Source organism: Spermophilus citellus (assembly GCF_964194105.1).
Source record: "Spermophilus citellus genome assembly, chromosome: 13".
NCBI classification, from domain to species: domain Eukaryota; kingdom Metazoa; phylum Chordata; class Mammalia; order Rodentia; family Sciuridae; genus Spermophilus; species Spermophilus citellus.
In genome coordinates, this window is record NC_138193.1 from 85,323,804 (window position 1) to 85,343,560 (window position 19,757).

At 37.6% G+C, this 19,757-nt stretch overlaps 1 protein-coding gene across 1 annotated transcript in view; it reads right to left on the reverse strand.

The window, feature by feature from the left end:
* Positions 1-19,757, reverse strand: part of ARHGEF33 (Rho guanine nucleotide exchange factor 33) — a gene marked incomplete at its 5' end in the record, with an annotated part of 49,406 nt that overhangs the window by 14,150 nt on the left and 15,499 nt on the right. Inside the window, 7 exons of the mRNA XM_081263813.1 lie at positions 834-998; positions 1,971-2,119; positions 5,734-5,817; positions 7,111-7,194; positions 8,668-8,800; positions 14,357-14,486; positions 18,778-19,002. Of these exons, the coding sequence (XP_081119939.1) occupies positions 834-998; positions 1,971-2,119; positions 5,734-5,817; positions 7,111-7,194; positions 8,668-8,800; positions 14,357-14,486; positions 18,778-19,002 (970 nt within the window). The remainder of the gene's footprint in view (positions 1-833; positions 999-1,970; positions 2,120-5,733; positions 5,818-7,110; positions 7,195-8,667; positions 8,801-14,356; positions 14,487-18,777; positions 19,003-19,757) is intronic.

Below are 19,757 nucleotides of genomic sequence, written 5' to 3' on the forward strand. Positions count from 1 at the left end.
TTTTCATAATTAAAAAAAAACTATGGCTATAATGATGCTAAGTAACCCCAAACTTCCACCCACGAAGCATTAATACTGTTTTAAGAGTTTCCACTCTGAATATGCCCAATATCATGGAAGGTTTTGTTCGTTTGTTTGGGGAAGGATCATGAATAGTGAATAATTTACATAGGTTACAATGTAGTATAGCATACCCATCAGATGGGACTTTCCAGTTTTGCTTCAGCTGCCAGACAGATGTAAATGGACAACTCCACATTGATTCAAAGTAGTGTTCTAATTTATTCATATTTAAATTCTTACCTCAGAAATATATAAAAAAGTAAGATACCAGAGTATCTTACTTTGGTGATCCTAAAATGAAAATTAGGTCTTACATTTATAGATGTGAAAAGAAATAGTGAAATGAAATCTTGATCTGACTCTTCTAACTTTGAAGATTGTTTTTGAATTTTATTTTCTTTGCACGGAGTGTAATGATAGCCATGTTGTTCGGTCAGGGATAAAATGCTAGATATTTCATTTTGGAGCTCTGTTTGTTGCACTTCAAGGAAGATAAAAGGCTTTATCACTGTCTCAAGAGTTGGAGTAATCCACAAAGTAAACTTCCACTTTCTACCTCTATTCCCACTGTAGGCCAGTCCCTCAAAATTAGTGTCTTTCTCTTGGAACAAAGCATCTGGTCAACTGCTTAGCTGTCACAGATAGGCCTGATGGGGTAAAGAGGAAGAGTTCTGTAGATATACTCCTTTCCAGATCAGCCTACTAACCCACACAAACTGCCTGGGACTAAGGGCATTGCCATCAGCCTTTCCATAGCAATAGGTGCTTACGTGACAGTGGGGCCAGAACTGGGAGCAGATGGGTAGGGTTGCAGAATCTCTTCTGAGTGGATCCCACCGTCTCGGACAGCCTCAGGGCCTGCAGTGGGGGAAGCATCTTGGCCAGCATTTGCACACTGGGAAGCCAGCCCTTTGTATAGCTTTGCCATTGATGACCTAACAGGATAGAAGTAAAGATTCTCAGGTTGTACAAGGGGAAAGTGGCTCTCTAAATGCACAGATTATGCTAAGAAAGAATTCTCAGATAACCCTTGTTGTGAGCTTTCTCTTTCTCCAGGGTGGTCTAAAATCACGTAAGCAACCTGGTTACAAGTATGGATTCTGATTAACTGGCTGGCAAGAGATTGGGGGTAGGGGGTAGTATTGAGAGATGCATGCTATTAGAAGAGCCCTGACTTGAGAGAGCATCTTTTCTGGTCTGAAGCTGTGACAGAAATAATTCTATTTTCCATCAAGTGGGTTGGGATAAGGTTGATCTGACTCTTCTAACTTTGAAGATTGTTATTGAATCTTGATTGTTATTGATTGTTATTGAATTCCAGGTCATCAGGAAGCTATGCTATGGGTTGCGTCAGTTCCCTTTGGAGCCCAGAAGTTTCCTAACCTTCTCTTTCTTCAAACTCTTTCCCCACATGATTTGCTTTACTTTTATACATAGCACTTATTAACATCTAACTTATTTGTTCACTGTCCAACTATGAAAAGTAAGCTCCATGTGGCAGGGGTTTCTGACCATTTTGTTCATTGCAATGTATTCAGTGTGTAGAATAATAGAACAGGGGCTCAATAAATGTTCACTAGATTGATGAAGGAAATGATCTTTGGCCCTTAAACTGTGATTTTGTACTTGATAAGTTTAGGGAAACTGAACTATTTTTGAGGTAGTTAACATGAGAGGGCATTAGAGTGAAAGTGCTCTTTTTCTAAAGTAATTTCGACCAGGTTATAGGTGTCTCCCTCCTATACTGTCTGGGCACCTCTCCTACTCTCTCCTACCTCCCACCACTGCATCTCAGCCACATAATCACAATGTGGTTACTTGTGACAGATATCTACATTTGACTGGTCTATGTAACCTATTCTCAGAACCTTTGATAGACCTTCCTGATTGAATTATCAGAAACTTACTTCTTGAGCTTTTTCCGTTTCTGAATAAGCAAATCCTCATTGCACTGAAACAGCAGGGTATAGTGTGAGATAAATACTCGGAGACGCTGAACGCACACCAGTAGTAGGTAATAGTCAGGATGTTCTTGCTCTGTGAACTTGAGGACATTCTTCATGGAGAGAAAAAGGAAGCATTATATAAGAATAAGGAGAAGTTGTTTTGTCTCTTCTGCATCTTACCTGGATCTATTTTAAGTTTGATAGCCTTTTAGTCAAAACAACAATACATATGACCCATCTAATAAACTAGAATGTCAAATTTGCTGTTCTCTGTCCACTATTCCAAGGTAAAATAAGTCATTACAGTTCCAACTGGAAAGTTAGAAGGATCTATGAATTAGATCTCTGAAATAGTAGAGGCATTCTAACAATTACTATAATTAATATCTTAATTCAAATGAGTCAGACTACTGATGAGAATGTCAGGCATCAAGACAGGCAGGTAGGGGTGGTTGGTGGATGGGTGATATCATCAAACCTGGCCTGGTGACCTCTCCTATTACATTGCTTGTTGCTATGGTTTGGATATGGTTTATTCCCTATGGGTTCATGTGCTCGAAGCTTGGCATACGATGTAGTGGTGTTGAAAGTTGGTAGGACCTTTGAGAGGTGGGGCTTAGTGAGATATGATTAGGTGACTGACCACACTCCTAAAGGGATTAGTGCTGGTCTTATGAAGATGGTTAGTTCTCACGAGAGTGAGTTGTTATAAATAAGTAAGCCTGGACCCTCCCTGGTGAAGGCGATCCCCCACTCACTGTCTTGACAGGGTCACAGTGAGGATGAATGCTGGCAAAGCCGCACTGGTTGGTGGGAAACTGAAACCATAAGACCCTTTTTTTATGTAATTGGGACTTTTCATTTTCATGCTTATGTTTCTGACAGGAGGCATGAGTATGTTAAATGCCAAACAAATTAAATTTCAGATGGATAGAATATAACAGGTAGTTCATGCTTGAAGGCTGTTCTACTACCCCTCAGCATATCAAGGACAAAGTAGAAGGCTGTTCTTCTATCTCAGTACATTGAGGACAAATCTGATAATTGACAACAATCATCCTCTGAAAGGTCACGAGAATTTTAGGCACCACATTGATTATATCAACTAGAACCCAAGCCCATATTTCCCGCCTCTTAGAAAACCTAATCATTATGCTTATTTTACAAAGCCCACCATATGTAGTCTCATTTTTGATTGAGGAAAGTTATATTATACACTTAGGAAAGTTAAAACATATAAAGATATATTCTTCTCTTTTTATAAACCCTTTTTTACTTTATATAGGGATTTATGATGCGCATAGTTAATATTGGCGGGAAGTGGACTGATGTTTAGAACTTACTTTCTTTTGAGAAAGATTATAAAGATATGAGAACTAGTGCACCTTGACTGAGAAACAAAGAAACTCTGAAAAAGCAGCTCAACCAGTTTTATGAGAATAAATTTAGGAATTAATTGAAGTAGCTTTATAAGATATTTTTAGAATAATGTTAGAAATATTATCCTATTTAGATTTTTGGTTTAGAAATTCTTAAGTTTTTAGTTGTATGGGTTTCTGATATGTTTTAAGAATGATTTATAAACTTTAGGATATTTTAAGTATAAGATTTAAGGGGACTTTTTTAGATGGGAACTTTAGATTAGAAATAAAGTAAAGGTGTACTTTAAACTTAAAGGTTAATGATAGATTAGGAGACTTAGAGTCTGGTTACATAGTTTGGCATTAGTTAATAAGAAAATAGCATATCTTGGGAAAAATAGTAAATCTTGGAAAATCTGGAAAATGTAAATTAGTGATGCATTTTATTAATGATTCTGTACTTTTAATAATTAAATAACTAAAGGTCATATCCTGGAAAAATGTAAATTAATGTTATATTTTTTGTACCCCTAATCATGGTTAAGGAAATGTCATGTCTTGGCAAAAGTTTTAAATTGTATAATCAATGACGTATTCTGAATCTATAATGATGAGAAAATTTGCAATAAAAGATGACCCAGAGAAAGCTGCATTAGCTCTCTCTCTGGAGATTGCTCCAACGGAACGACTCCTGTCTCATCTTTTCGCCGACGCCAATCATCCTTCAGGACTCCCTAGACCCCGCTAGGGCAGGACCCTGGCATCCCCCCCACCATCCTGCCTTCTCTCACATATCATGGGACCCATCATTCTTGTATGTGCTCCCACCATGTGACACTATCTGCTATGAGGCCCACATCAGAAGGTAATGTCAGCACAGTGCTCTTGGGCCTCCAGAACCATGAACCCAAATAAGCCTCTTTCCTTTATAAAGTTCCTAGTCTCAGATATTTTGGTATAGTAACACCAAATGGACTAATATCTACTGTACTATGGTAGATGTATGTGACTGGACTTTGGTAAAGCTAACATTGGTTTAATACTTCTTGTCAGGAACTGAGTTGTTTATATATATTACCCCATTTAATTTTTACCACAACCTAGTTAGACAGGTATAATTATTATCTCTCTTTAGCAAATAAGAAAATTGGGGGTTCAGAGAAATTAAGTGATCTTTACTAAATCACATATCTAGTAAATAATGGAGGAAGGCTTTGAACTTAAATCACAAGGTATAACCAGGGCTTATTTACCATATTCTAACACTTGCAAGACCTGGACTTCAGCCCTAGTTTTTCACCGCTAGATAAGAACTTAGGCATATTACTTACTTCTTTGGCCCTTCATATTCTCATCTAAAAAATGGTAACAATGATTCCTATCTTATGGGATTTTTGAAAGGAATTATATTAAGTAATAATATAATTATTATGAGAAAATGCTATTAGGCCTTAAAGCCATACCAAATTTAGAAAACCTCAATATTGACATTGGACTGCTTCCATCTAAGATTAATCACAAGTATTTCTAAGATGTTTTTGCTGAATTACTTCAAAAACCAGTCAGTAGTTAAAGCAGGACAGGTGGGTGATTGGAAGAAGAGGGACTAGTAAGAGATTGATGAGTCTCTCGGGTCTACTTCCTCCAATATGCCTCAAACCCTGTGGGAAAATAGTGTGAAGAAATTTGCTCATCAGCTTCTTCATTACTCTTCTGTGACATAAAGTATAAGCATTGTAAAGTAAAACCTTTGACTTGAGTCAAGTGAAAGTAATCGGGATAGCAATTAAGTGGGCAGGTTAAATAGAAATTTAGACACCAAGAGCTGACATTTAGATGACTGTAGAGCCAAAGTAGGTGGCACTAAATAAAGTGTTTCAATCCTGGGCCACCAGAGGGGGACATGGCTCATAAATAAAGATAAAACTCAAAGTCAGTCATCATAAATCAAGATATTTTTGGAGCCAGGCACTTGGTGCACGCCTGTAACACCAGTGGCTCCAGAGGCTGAAGCAGGAAGATCAAGAGTTGAAAGCCAGCCTCAGCTAAAGCGAGGCGCTAAGCAATTCAGTGAGGCCCTGTCTCTGAAGAAAATACAAAATAGGGCTGGGGATGTGGCTCAGTGGTCAACTGCCCATAAGTTTAATCCTTGGTACAAAAAAAAAAAAAAAGATTTTTGGAGATAAGAGATTTTTTAGCTTATCCCACAGAGTAGGATGAGGTATGGGGTAGTCATAATAATATAAGCCATGTAAACACTTGGAAATATTAATGATTCCTTAAACCTTTACAGTATAAGTTGGAAACCAAAAATAATATTTCAATATGAGAATCAGTTTGATGGCTTGCCTCGCCATGCTTACCTGCAGATGTATCAGATATTCAGGGATCCGCTGGACTATGTGAAAAAACAGTGTATAGATGTCAGATTTAATCTCTTCATCACCCTGAATGAAAGAAAGGTGGAGTCACTTTTCAGTGTTCCTCCAGCTCTGGCAGCAGAACCCTGGAGTCAGTTGCACCACAGGAGAAAGGATTTATGCCCAGAGCATTCTCTTTCCAAAGATCACCATGAAGCATTGATCTTTCACATGTGCAGGGACATGACAAAGGAGGTAACTCTTCTTTAGCAAGGAGCGTATCATATATGTCTTTTGAATCCACTTAAATTTCCAAACTACACTTTCCTTCCCCACTTGCATCTTAGTACAGAGCTAAATAGAGATGGGCATTTAAGGACTGGGGTTGTGACTCAGTGGTAGAGCGCTTGCCTAGCATGTGTGAGGCACTGGGTTTGATTCTCAGCACCACATATAGATAAATAAAATAAAGATCCATTGACAAACCAAACAATATTTTTAAAAAAGAGAAATGGGCACTTAAATTATATTTGAATTCAATTAATTAATTAAAGTTCTCCAGCAAGTAATCATTATGATGGTTTACTAATAGGCTCTAAGGATGGCTTAGAGTTTCATCAGAGTTGGAGGGAAATGTCATTAGAAATTGGTTGTTTGGCCTGGAAGAAGAAAACATGTTGGGCTTTCTCTATGTGCCTTTCCTTTCCTCCATTTCCCCTTCCTGCTTTCCAAACATTTGCTGAATGCTAACTTATAGTAGGCATTATACTAGATTGGGAGTAGGGGTGGGAGTTTGAAGTAGAAAGCAAGACAGAGCCTCTTATCTCTTATGAGACTTGATTAATTTGCAGCTTTGGGGCTTCTGACACTGTTTTTTCCTATTGACCTAAAATAAATAGAAGTGTTATAGATGTATATACATACTTATTGATCACCTAATATATCACCACAGCAGTAGCACTTAAAGCAACACGATTACAGTCACTTTATGATCATATAAACTGACAAAAGATGATTTGAACTTAATATTGAGATTCATATCTTCCAAACCTGAAACACACACACACACACACACACACACACACACACACAGCATAAAAGCTGCAACCTGAAGAGTTCTGGTTAGAACACCTATTTACGTTGCCTATAATTCCATTGAAGTAAAACAGAGGTCCAATAAAGCAGGGCAAGGACCAAAGCAACAGAAGTGATCTTGAGTAGGCTCCTAAAGCCCCAGGAAAGGTGTCAGTGGCTCTGTTGAGGCAATCCCTTAACCTGAAAACAGGCTCAGAGTGTACATGCTGTACTGACTGGGTAGATCAGCAACATGGCATAGATGATATGCCAATAAAAGACAGCACACACATAGAATTAACTTACCTCCTTCAGAACAACAACATGAACCAATGAGATGCATTCTGGTAAATCCCTCAAATAGGCAACATAATAATCCAAGAAGTTATTCTTTAAAAGAAACACAAAAAATGCAAGGTAAGAACCTGGAAACAGGAATGACAATATATTTATAAAGCTATGTATATTGAAAAGGAATGCTTGGCAGAGATTATCTTAATCATTCAATTAATGTGTTCTTTAATGTATTTTGGAGGTTTGTGTTATCTTTTTAATAAATCTTTTTGGTTTTAATGTAAACATCACTACAATTTGGAAACCAAAACTCAATGGCCCTACCTCAATGACATGAAATAATAAACTAAGGGCAGAATGAAAGTCTTAAAGTTGAAAAAGTATTTTTAAATTGTTCAATGATAAAGATGCTTATTTTGTTTTTGTAATTCATTTTCATTTTAATTATCTACATCCAAATAAAAACTCTGGCCAACCCTTCTCATATTATCTGGACCAGCGGTTCTCAGTGTTTTCAACTACCTGCATCTTTCAACTAAGTGCATATTCACCTATTTCCCTTAGAAAAAAACATAGTTTCCAAAGTGATATTCTCACAGATATAACAATTCTTAGCCCCAGAAATCACAGTGACTACAAACAAGTGAAAGGGATATTAGAGAGATAGCATTATACTTACTTTTCTCTACAACTAATTTGTAAACTTTGTGTTGTTACCTGCATTTGAGAATCATTATACAGAGGTTGATTACAGGCAAAAACTGATTTTCAGACCAATTGTAAGTAGCCCACACAGTATTTTAAAAATAAGAAAAATTACACAAAATTGTGGATTGTTCACTTCTCTTAAAATAGAAGTATAGCAACTCTAGTCCATTTTCCTGAATAATAACTGGATAAAACTGTGAGCTATTTTTATAGTAAAATATATGTGCAATTCAGTGTAATTCCCACCAGTCCATATTGTATTACATTTAACCCACATCTCTCATTTATGTCACTATCTGGCCCTGCAGACATTTGAATTTGTAGCCTTGGTCTGGATCATATTTTCTATGTAAAACATTATATAGACTTTCAAAACTTAGCACCCTTTCCTTTCACCAAGAAAGTGAAAACAAAAGATATCCAGGACAAATAGCCATACTTTAAAAAATCTCTAAAGAATGAAAATTATGTGTGAAAATACACACATATATACTTATACGCTTATTTTACAAGTAGGTATGCATATTTATGAGCATGAGTATATGAACATAAACACATATAATCATATATACTTGCATTTTCAGTGAAGTCAGTTATAGTTCTATATAAAGTTATGAACCAGAAGTTAAAAGACCTACCATGTTTCCAGTCGCACAGATATCTCATTACCCAGCAAGCTGGGTGATTTCAGAAAAGCCTTTAAAATCTCTCTGAATCTTATTCAGTAATTGTAGAATAAGGAAGTTAGTAGTAGTTCCTCGGAAAATCACTCTTTTTAGATTCTCCGTTAAGAGAAGCAGATGAGGGAAACACAGATCAATATAATTAAAGTTGTAGAGGAGGATTTAAAAAATGGCTTACCTCATCATTTGTTAGTTTAAGGAATAAATCTCCAAGAACTCCTTGGCGTGGCCATTTCAGGACCCTTTCCTGCAGTGCATGAAGCAAATCCAGGTGCTGCTGGACAATGTACCGTAAAGACCCAGGGAAGAGGCTTGAAACAGAGCACAGAAAGAAACACGTGCCAGGTGTAGAGAAGAAAAGATCCTACAAGCATAAATGCAGGGCCTGGGGATGTGGCTCCGTGGTAAGTGGTCCCCTGGCATGCATGAGGCCCTGGATAAAACCCCTAGCATGGGGGCAGGGGTAGGGATAAATATAGAAGGTCACATTTTCACAGTCCTCTGAAATACTGTGAGTTACAGGTCTGCATTTAAGATTAAAAAAAATTGTCATAGACCTTAGCTGATGCCTTCACACTGTAAAAAGATCCCATTACTGATGGCCCCTATACAAATGTGTATTGATCAAATAGTAAGAGCCTATCACTCAATGGACCTTTTTAAAGTTCACCTGGTACACTCTTATTTATCATACCTAAGAGTAGAAATTCTAAGGGAAGCCTTTTTTAAAATATTTTATACTTATTCCAATTTAATATGCAAATAATCTATTCTCATTTGTGCTGTAGATGACGGCATCTAATGTGGCACTTAGTTATTCTTGGCTAGCAGACTGCTATTTAGGTAAGTAGGAAAATTTGTTTAAAGCTAGTAACTAAAAGCTCAGGGAGTTGGGGGGCAATGAGAGGGTCTCTTTTCCCCTTTCTTTCAGTTCCTAAGAGGCAAACTGGGCAAAGACAAAGTCTTGCCTGCAGAGGCTAGAGACCAGGGGTGTCCTGGTACTCCTTGGAGTTTCACAGAATCTCTTTCCCACCCTCAAATCTCTTTCCTCTTCCTCTTAATATGAATCATTTTTCCCCCAGAGGAAATGAAGGGAGGAAGAGAGAAGTCAGAGAAGGGTGGAGTGGAAAAGAGAGAAGTAAATTGAAAGTAGGTTCCCTATGCTTTCAACACAACAAATTTAAGAAAGATGAAAGCGATGGCCTACTTGTCACTGAGTGCTGAACTTATTTAAGTACTTTCTCAGGTTCTAATGGGAGCAAATTAGTGGACAACTGGGGTGATTTGCCAACAAGCAGAATTTTCCTGGAAAAGTAGAAAGGACATCAAATTGAGAAGAATGGGTTGAATTTTTCAACCCATTTCCAAAGACTTCCCTGTGGCTGTAACTCAGCGAAGACAAACAAACCGAATAAGGTACCAAGATCCCCTATGAAAGATACAAACTATGATGGTTAGCTGGGATTACCAATTTGATTGGATTAAGAAATGCCTAAAGTTAAGAGACTTTTGGGTACATTGAGGAGGGTGTTTCCAGAGATAATTATTATGTGGAAGAGCAAACCAAAGGGCGAGACCTGCCCTGAATGTAGATGGTTTAGTCCAAAAGGCTGGGGACCTGGATGGAAAAAAGATGGAAGAAGGAGAAAAATCAATGTAGATTAAAACTCATTCTTCTTGAGCAGCTGCTTAGACGGCTGCTGAGATCACCTGAGGACACTGGATTTCAACTCCTTCCCTCTTCCAAAACAGACTCTGACCAGTCTCCAGGGAGTGTCCAGCCTCTAGTCGTGAACTGGGACTGAATCATAGTTTTCTCCTCTTCTTAGACTCCGGCTTCTTGGACTGAGCAGCTACTAATTTCTCCAGTCCTCCACTCAACAGTTGACCAATGTGGGACTATTTGGCTTCTGATCCTGTAAGCCAATCTAATAAATCCCCTTTTCATAATCAGATAGATAGATCCTGTTGATTGTTCCTCTAGAGAATCCTGACTAATATACAAGGAAACCTTCCATTCCATTCCCTCCACCTTCTGTTCAATGAGTCTCCACATATGCAAAGGTTGCTGATCCTAAGTATCAGATGAGAGACCTCTCCATCTGAGCTGTACAAATAGGATGATGGACTTGGAAGGTCTTAGTAATCACTGTCTAGACCAGAGAGGAATTTGGAGGGGTTGCTAGAAGCCATGCAGAAAGACTGGGAAAAGACCATAAACCTGATGGAGGAAAGCACAACTGATGGTGCTGATAGAGTAAAACACTTGTATCAGCAAAAGTCTAGATGCAAAAACATTTTTGCCTACCCAGAGGCTATAATTTTAAGTTAATAAATTTTCTCTTGCCAGTCCAGTAGTAGGCTAAAATAACTTCTGGGCTTCAGGTACAGAACACTACAACCATATTGGATGGGCATGGATAATTAAATATGTGCCACCTGGTGGCTATCTATAGCACAGAGCTGGTTCAGTTCTGGGTGGATGTGGCAACTGGAGTTTAGCTTATCAGGCTAAATGGCAATCCTCCCCATAAGTATTTAGACAGGTGTTTAATGTTAAGGTCTAACCTATCTAGGTGAGTCAGACCAAAAAGGAGCCCAGAACTCCAACTTTTGTGATCTTCCAACAAGATCTGCCCAAGCTTCAGCTGGGAGCATGTGCTTGCAGCTTCCAGCCCATTCCGTCAGGCACAGGCTGCCTCGAGACAGGCTGAGGCAGCTCTTGAGCAAGTCACTTCTTTTCCCTCCTAGGGAAAACCTAAAGCTTTATTTTAGTTTGAGATGTGGCAATGTCAGGTTTGAGTGTCAAGTTGTAGTTGTCGTGGTTTTTATTTTCAACCCAGGTTACTTTCTAATAGGGTAGAAAGTGCCAAAGGCTTGCAGTTTGTGATGGAAAAGGCAGTAAATGTTAATAAATTTATTTTCACCTTTGGATGGAGAATACCAATAGGTCCATTTAAAGTACACAGAGGTTTCAGAAAAGCTTAGGAAAAAGTATAATGAAAATCTAATTCTAGGGTAGATAAATGACAACACTGCCACACTCAGAACCAGAGATTCTTTTTTTTTTTTTTTTTTTTTTGGTACCAGGGATTGAACTCAGAGACACTTGACCACTGAGCCACATCCCCAGCCCTCTTTGGTATTTTATTAGAGACAGGGTCTCACTGAGTTGCTTAGCACCTCGCTTTTTGCTGAGGCTGGCTTTGAACTCATGATCCTCCTGTCTCAGCTTCCCAAGCCACTGGGATTACAGATGTGCGCCACCACGACCGGCTTAGAGATTCATTTTGAGTATCAAGAATGTGGAATTGATGCTTTTTCTCTGCTTTGTTTACAAAAAGAAAAGAGGGCTAGCTTGGTAAATAACTAATATGAATAGCATTATCATGGATATATGAAATAACTATCTTTTGTTGAGGATTATATGAAGCTTTAATTTTTTTGATCTCAAAGTTTGGGAGAGGGATCTACTTCTTCTTACTCAGTGATAGAGAGTAATGTCAGAATGAGAGAATGTCAGAAAAATAGGAAGTGACAGCAAGTAAAAAGGACTCTACTATTTTGACAGCTACAAATATATTTAGCATCTCTATTTGGCAGGTCAATTGAGATCCGAAGTAAGAACTTTTGGGTTGTTCAAGAGAAAAGCCTGAATTTTGAAATAGGAAGAGATAAATTTGTGCCTCTTGCTTTTGGAGAAATGTTTCCTATTCCTGTTGGTTGAAGTGGTGTCCTTGAAACCACAAGGTCCTTAGAGAGAAACTGTGTGACATGGAAAAAGTACAAGGTTCCAGGTCATACAGGTCTGTATTTGAATTCTGGCACTAATTGTCTATGTGGCTTTAAACTTCTCTAGATCATAGTTTCTTCATCCATAAGGTAGAAATCACAGCATTTTGTGTTTTATTAATTGTTTTTGTGGTCCTGGGAATGGAACCCAGAGCCTCACACATGCTACTGACATCACTAGCCCCAAGTCTGGTGAAGATTTCATGAAGTTAAAATCAAGTGCCTAGCATAGGACCTGCAAACAACTCTCTTTTTCTCTTTTCCCATTCTTGTCCTAGTTTCCCAAATTGACAGAAACTAGGAAGAGACTCTGCTGGTTAGGATTCTCAGACATGGAAGCAAAGCCACACCAAAAGGTAGACTCACCTTTAGATTTGATTAATGTAAACTGAGCAGGTATTTAGCAATAGCCAATGAAAACAAAACCCTAGAGGCTAGAAACTTCCCAGAACCCTGAATGAGAGGTGGGAGGGTTAGATAAGCTGTATTGGTATCTAGAAGGGAAAAACCAATGGTCAGAGGGGATGGGAAGGAACTGTGAGAATCCAGGCGGCCACCAAGAGAAGGTGAAGCCCAGTCCAGAACCTCTATTGGTCACAGCTTTAAATGTGTCACATTATCCTTTCTGTTCATTATTACTTTAAATTTTGTTCACCTCAGTTTTACAGTAATATGATCCTTGAAAATAGTCAAGGCACTTGTGAGTTTGTCGGGGAATATTTCCTCACTTTAGTCATTTAGACAGGAGGAGCATTGTGTTCTGGTGACATGGTATATTGCTGGGAGCTGCAAAGTCAAGCAAAATTAGGGGCATGGTAGGGAGCAGAAAAATATAATTAGGGGCTCCCCATCCATTCATTTGGATTGGCCTTTGCCTGCCTCAATTGTTCTGGATCATTTCATCTTTATTACATTAGTCTTCTTCACCAATTCTTACCTTTTTCCTTCCTGCTTTCTCTGAACAGAGAGTGAACGAGAAAATCTACACTATGAACAGGTATAGATTGAGGTGTGTAACATTAGGGATAGTAGCTGTTACAATACTTTACCTATACTTTAGAGCACTGCCCCACAACACAGGTGTGTGAGCGTGCATGCACACGCACGCGCACACATGCAATCTTAGAAGTGACCTGGTACTGTGGGAGCACCTGAAGAGTTATATCATTCCAGTGTCATTTATCCAACGGCTACTTAATGCTTCAGACCCACTATATCCATTTCCTTGTACCTCTTTGAGACCTGTGATCCATGGCAACAGGGAGCAATGCCTCTCTTTAAGTTCTTTTTTTTTTTAATTCGTTCTTCTAGATATACGTGACAGAGTATATTTTGACACAGTATACACACATAGAATAAATATAACTTGTTCCAGTTAGGATCCCATTATTGTGGCTGTACATGATGTGGAGATATATTGCTCATGTATTCGTATATAAGAACAGGAATGTTATGTCCGATTCATTCCATAGTCTTTCCTACTCCATGCCCACTCTCTTCCCTTTGTTCCCCTTTGTCTAATCCAATGAACTTCTATTCTTCCCCTCCCTTGTTGTGGGTTAGCATCTACACATCAGAGAGAACATTCTGCCTTTGGCTTTTTAGGACTGGCTTATTCCACTTAGCACGATATTCTCCAGTTCCAACCATTTACCAGCAAATGCCATAATTTCATTCTTCTTTATGGCTGAGTAATATTTTACTGTGTATATATACCATATTTTCTTTATCCATTCATCTGTTATAAGGCAACCTAGATTGATTCTATAGCTTGGCTATTGTCAATTGAGCTTCTCTAAATATTGACATGGCTGTGTCACTGTAATATGCCATTTAAGTTCTTAGCCACCTTATCAGAGACACTGCTGGCCCTGGAGACTATATTCATTTTCTTACCTGCTGAGACTCTAAGTTTGAGATTTTCCAGGAGTTACCTGCTATCATTGCTTATTCTTTTTTCAAAGATTATTTCTAGAACTCATTGTAGGCCCCAGAATTCCCAAGGTGGAAATGGTGAACAACTTACCTTAAATCCTAATCAATCTGAAAAGCAAAGGCAATGAATACATGGATACCTTCTCTCTTTGGAATTCCTCTTTCCATCTGACCCCTGGAATGTTGCCTTTATCTTCAGGATCAGAGAGATGTTAATAACATATTTTCTTTCAGATTCAAGCAGTTCTAGAGCCACAGTTTGTCTTTTGGCTTTAAAAACAAACCAAAGAGGGAATTTTTGTTAGTCATTCCCTCCCAAATCCTACAAAATGACAAAAAGCAATAAAAAGATATCAAAAGCAGAAAAAAGACAGCAAATTTTTGGAAGACAGAAAACAGAATGGAGGCAGGATAATTCATTCAGCAGAGCAAAGGACACACTCCTGTCTGCAGATAGAGAATCCACTGAGAAGCAGCAGAAAGATTCAAGGACTAGATACACCAAGAAAGTGCACGTAAGGGCCACTGCTAACTAGTAAAATGGTCAAAAGTCTACGTAGGTACGTTGAACACACAGATTCTCACTGGCTTCCTCACTTCCATCCCTTGGGAAATGGGAAAAGTGAAACTAGAGAAGCCCTTTCTCTGGGATCTGGGTTAACAACTCCAGAGGGCAGGGCTGAGATGCTAATATGAAAACGAGGACACTCACAGAAGGCCGCCTGCATTCTGAACAGTGAGATTCCCCTGGGTTCCCTTCCCCTGCAGGACCCAGAATGCCACTAGCCAGGCTTTATCACTCCAGGCAAGGGAGAGAGTCTTCCACTTGATAAGCTGAACTTTCCAAGGAAAAAAGGCCCTCAGAAATTGACATGAAGAGGTCACCTGCCAAAAAAGTTCATTTGCTATCTGATTCACCATCTGTAATGAAGCCCATTTATTAAAAGCTTAGACAACACAAAATTTCCAGGTTTTTTCTTTTTTTTTTTTAGAATCTCTTGAAGATACTCAGGAATTTGAATGAGTGTATACCATAAAAGAGGGAAAATGTATATGTGCATTTATTTAAGGTGGGGGAGACTGAAGAAGCAGAGACAATGTAAGATATAATGAAAACTTTTAAAAATTATATAGTTAATATTATCAAAGAGATATGAGAAAAATATTCCAGCCATTTAACAATTATAAGATGCTATTTTTAAAAAGACAGAATGCTTTTAAAAAGAAACTTTTGGGCATTTGTTTTAAAACAGCATAAATAAAAAGGGTAGAAGATAAAGTCAATGAAATCTCCCCCAGATAAAAATAAGAAGAAAGAGGATATTGAAGAAAAATAGGAGAGAAAATATGGCAGTTGAACAATTCGGTCCAAGAGATTCAAATTCAAATTATTAGAAGCTTCAAAGAAAATGAAAAAAAAATGGTGGAAGGATATTACCAAAGTAATAGTAGAAAAAAAAAATCCAGGCCGTGTATTCCCAAAGGAAAGGGACCATTGTATTCTGCGTAATTAAACAAAAAGACTCTCAAATCATTGGAAGGCACAGCACATCACCATGGAAACTTAAGCACACCAAGGATAAAGAGAAAAAGACTCAACGAAACCAGGTAGAAAAACAGGGTAACATTCAAGGGACTAGGGTTCACCATGGTATTGAACTTTCCAATAGCAACATTAGAAACTAGAAGACAATAGAACAATTGCTTCAAACTGATGAGGGAAAATGGTTTTATATTAAGACAAAGTATCAGTCATATATGTGAAAACTACTAGATGATGTGTTTCATCAAAATAAGGAGTAACCAAGATGAAAACCCATAATAAGTGACAATAATTTATGGTTTGGATCTGGGATGTCGCCCATATCTCATGTTTTGAAGACATGATCCCCAATGTAATAAGGTTCAGAAGTGGGGCTTTTAGGCAATGATTAGGGTTCTGACTCATCAGTGAATTAATCCAGCAAATAGATTAATTCATTGATAGCTGAATAGACTACTGGATGGTATTTGTTGACTGATCAGTGTGGCTGGAAAAAGTAGATCACTCTGGGAGTGGCCTTGGGGACTCTATATCTGTCCCCAACTCCTTGCGCTTGACCTCTCTCCCCACCCCACCCCCTTTTTTTTCTCTCTCTCCTGCCTGGCTGCCATGTGCTGAGCAACTTTCATTTTCACCACAATTTCCACCAAGACCTTCTGCCTCCCTTTGGGCCAAAAGCAACAGAGTTGGCTAACCACGGACTGAACCTCTGAAACTTTGAGCAAAATAAACTTTTCTCCACTAAGTTGTTTTTGTCAGGTATTTTGGTCACAGCAACAAAAAGCTGGCTAACACAATAACCAAGCAGGAATCTAGCATGGGAGAAATATGAAGGAAATTCCTAAGAAGACTGAAGTCCAGGATAATAGCAGTGTAATGGGCAAGAGTAGACTAGGATGACAGAGGTCCCTTGGGCAAATGCTTTAAAGAAAAAAAAAAAATAAATAAAGGGTAGAGTTTCTCTTAATAGTGCTAAGAAAAATTAAAGAAGATCTTTATAAATTGAAAAATATAGGAAGAACATAAATACTCTGTTATTCAAATAGAAGACTTTATACCACCAAGGTATCCATTCTCTGATAATTTGAATAAAAATATAAATTCTAGAATTAAACTCACCCATATAAGATCACTTGACTTTCCCTTGTGTAAATTAATGGGGGTATTTTCAGTAACTAGCACTGAAGTAACTGTATAATCATCTGGGGGGAAAAATGAATTTGGACCCCTTTCTCACACCATATGTCAAAATTTATTCTAAATAAGTGATAGGCCTAAATGTGAAAGCTAAAATTATAAATATTTTAGAAGAAACACATGAGAATAACTTTGCAACCTTGAGATAGGCAGAGACTTCTTGGAAGCACAAAAAAGTCACAAGCTATTAAAAGAATTTAAAATTGGCAAATAGGATTTCATCAAAATTTAAAACTTTTATTTATCCAAAAAATGACTAAAAGTGAAAAGGCAGACCATAGACTGGAATAAAGTATTCTCATCACATACATCTGATAAAGACCTCATAGCCAGATATATTTTAAATTCCTAGACAAAAAAAAATAATCCATTTAAAAAGGACTTAAACAGGTACTTTGTAAAAGAAGATCTATGGAGAACCAATAAGCATATGAGGAAAAGATGTTCAATATCAATATCATCAGAGACGTACAAATTTAAAGTATAGTATGGTACTACAAGTACCAACTCATGAGAATGGCTAAAATTAAAAAGACTGTTCATGCTGATAATGGCAAGGATGTGAAACAACTGGAGTTCTCATTAATTGGTGGTGGGAGTATAAAATTATCCAACCACTTCAGAAAACTGTTTGACATTTCTTTTAAATATATCCTTAGCCTCTACAACAAAGATTCCACTTGTAGATGTAAACCCAAAATAAATAGGGTATATACTTAAAACATTTGTACAAGAATGTTCATAGCAGTTTAATTAGTAATAGTCCCAAACTGGTAGCAGTACAAATGCTCATCATCAAAGAATGAATTTTTTTTAAATGTAGTATATTCATTTAGTGTGATTAATAAAATGGAATTAATACCTCCATAATATAAGTGAATCTCAAGAAAACATTATATTGAGAGAAAGAAGCTAGACACAAAAAAAGCACATACCATACAGTTCCTTTCATGTGAAGTTTGAAAACTGACAAACATGATTTATGGTAGTAGAAGACATAGTAGAAGTTTTTTGATTAGATATTGATTGGAAGGTGTATGAGAACTTTCTGGGGTAGTAAAAATATTGTATATGTTGATCTGAGTGATGATCACTGTGGATATACATATGTAAAAAGTCAAGAAGCTAAAATATACACTCTGTGAATTTTACTCTCTAGCTAGAAATTAACCTTTAATTAAGTACTGTTTGCAAAATAGTAGCACAGACATTTTATAAAAAGCTGGAAGCAAGTACCAGAAGAAACTGCCAAAAGAGCTCAAAGTGGTTGCTGCTGTTTTTTTAATAACAAACCTTTTAGTACTATTTAATTTTTAATGTATTTGATAATAAAAATAAAATTTAGTTTTAAAAATTACCCTCCATCGTAGGAAATGCCATTGTTTGAACATAGTTAAGTGTTCAGTAATGATTATGGCAGGAAGGAAAGAGGGAGGAAGGAGAGAACCTGTTCCAGTGATTGGTATTTCGGTAGAGAACTATTAATAAAAGATTTATATTTTGAAGATTCCACATCACTAAATAGTTCATGAAGTTTTTCCTTCTTCTCCACCAACCTTATGTTGGTTTTTATCTCCAAAGCACTATATTGCTAAATGTCATGAACATGCAAAATCTAGGTTAATACCCAACAGGCCATGTGATCTCTGGTGAGTCCCTTTACCTCTGTGGCCTTTGATTGCTTCATCTGAAAAAGAACCCAGAGACTAGGTGTCACATTTGTCCACTGGATCTACATTGCCAGGATTCTAGCCCTTTGGTTCCAAGCCCTGGTATACCTTATACTTTAAAATTTTAACCTGCATTCCCCGTGAAACTTACCAGCTAAAGAGGTTTCACATAAAACATTCTCCAGGGAACTGTGTCTACCCTGGCCAGCTTCCTTGGGTTTATCTGGGTGGTCTTTTGTGACATATTCTTCGCCCCATTCTTTGCCATCCTTTGGCTGCCTCCATACACCAGATGAGAGGTGGCCTTTGGGCTGGATATCAGCTGAGAGACAAGACTTGAGGTTTTCATCTGCTTCTGGAGTTGTTGGGTTCACTCCTGAAAAATAAGACCTGCTGTCAAGATCTTTCTTTAAAAAAAAAAAATAGTATCTGGAGCCTATCATGCTAAGTGAAATAAGCCAATTCCCCCAAACCAAAGATCAAATGTTTTCTCTGATACGTGGAAGCTAACCCACAATAAAGGAGAAAGGAGAATAGAAGCTCAGAGGATTAGACAAAGGGGAATGAAGGGAAGGAAAAGGAGATAGGAAAAGGAAAGACAGAAAAATGAATCTGACATAACTTTCCATGCTTGCATATTTATATTTAAATGAACTCTACTGTCAGGCATAACTAAAAACAACCAATAAAATGTCCTAACAAAAGAAATGAAAAAAAATAGTGTTCATTACTAACTCTCAACTAATATGCCCTTGTATGTGTACAACTATCCTTCAAGGATTAAATATGTCAATTAAGGATCAAAAGTTTTACCAACTGCAAGGTGTTACCTCTCTCTGCCTCTAGACAAATCCTCTACTCTTTTTACATAGGCTCTACTAAAATAGAGTTTTTAAAATAAAGGTATGGGGCTAGGAGTATTGCTCAGTGGTAGAATATGCAAAGTTATAGGTTCAATATCCAGCACCACACACATAATAATAATAATAAATAAACTTGGTGCTAATTTAGAGTAGCATGTACTGACTCCTCATGTTAGCTTCCTCTCAGGTGAGCACACCAGGTGCCAGCAATATTGTGGGGAAGGAAGAACAGAATGAGGAGGAAGAAGGATGCCAAAGACAATGTCTT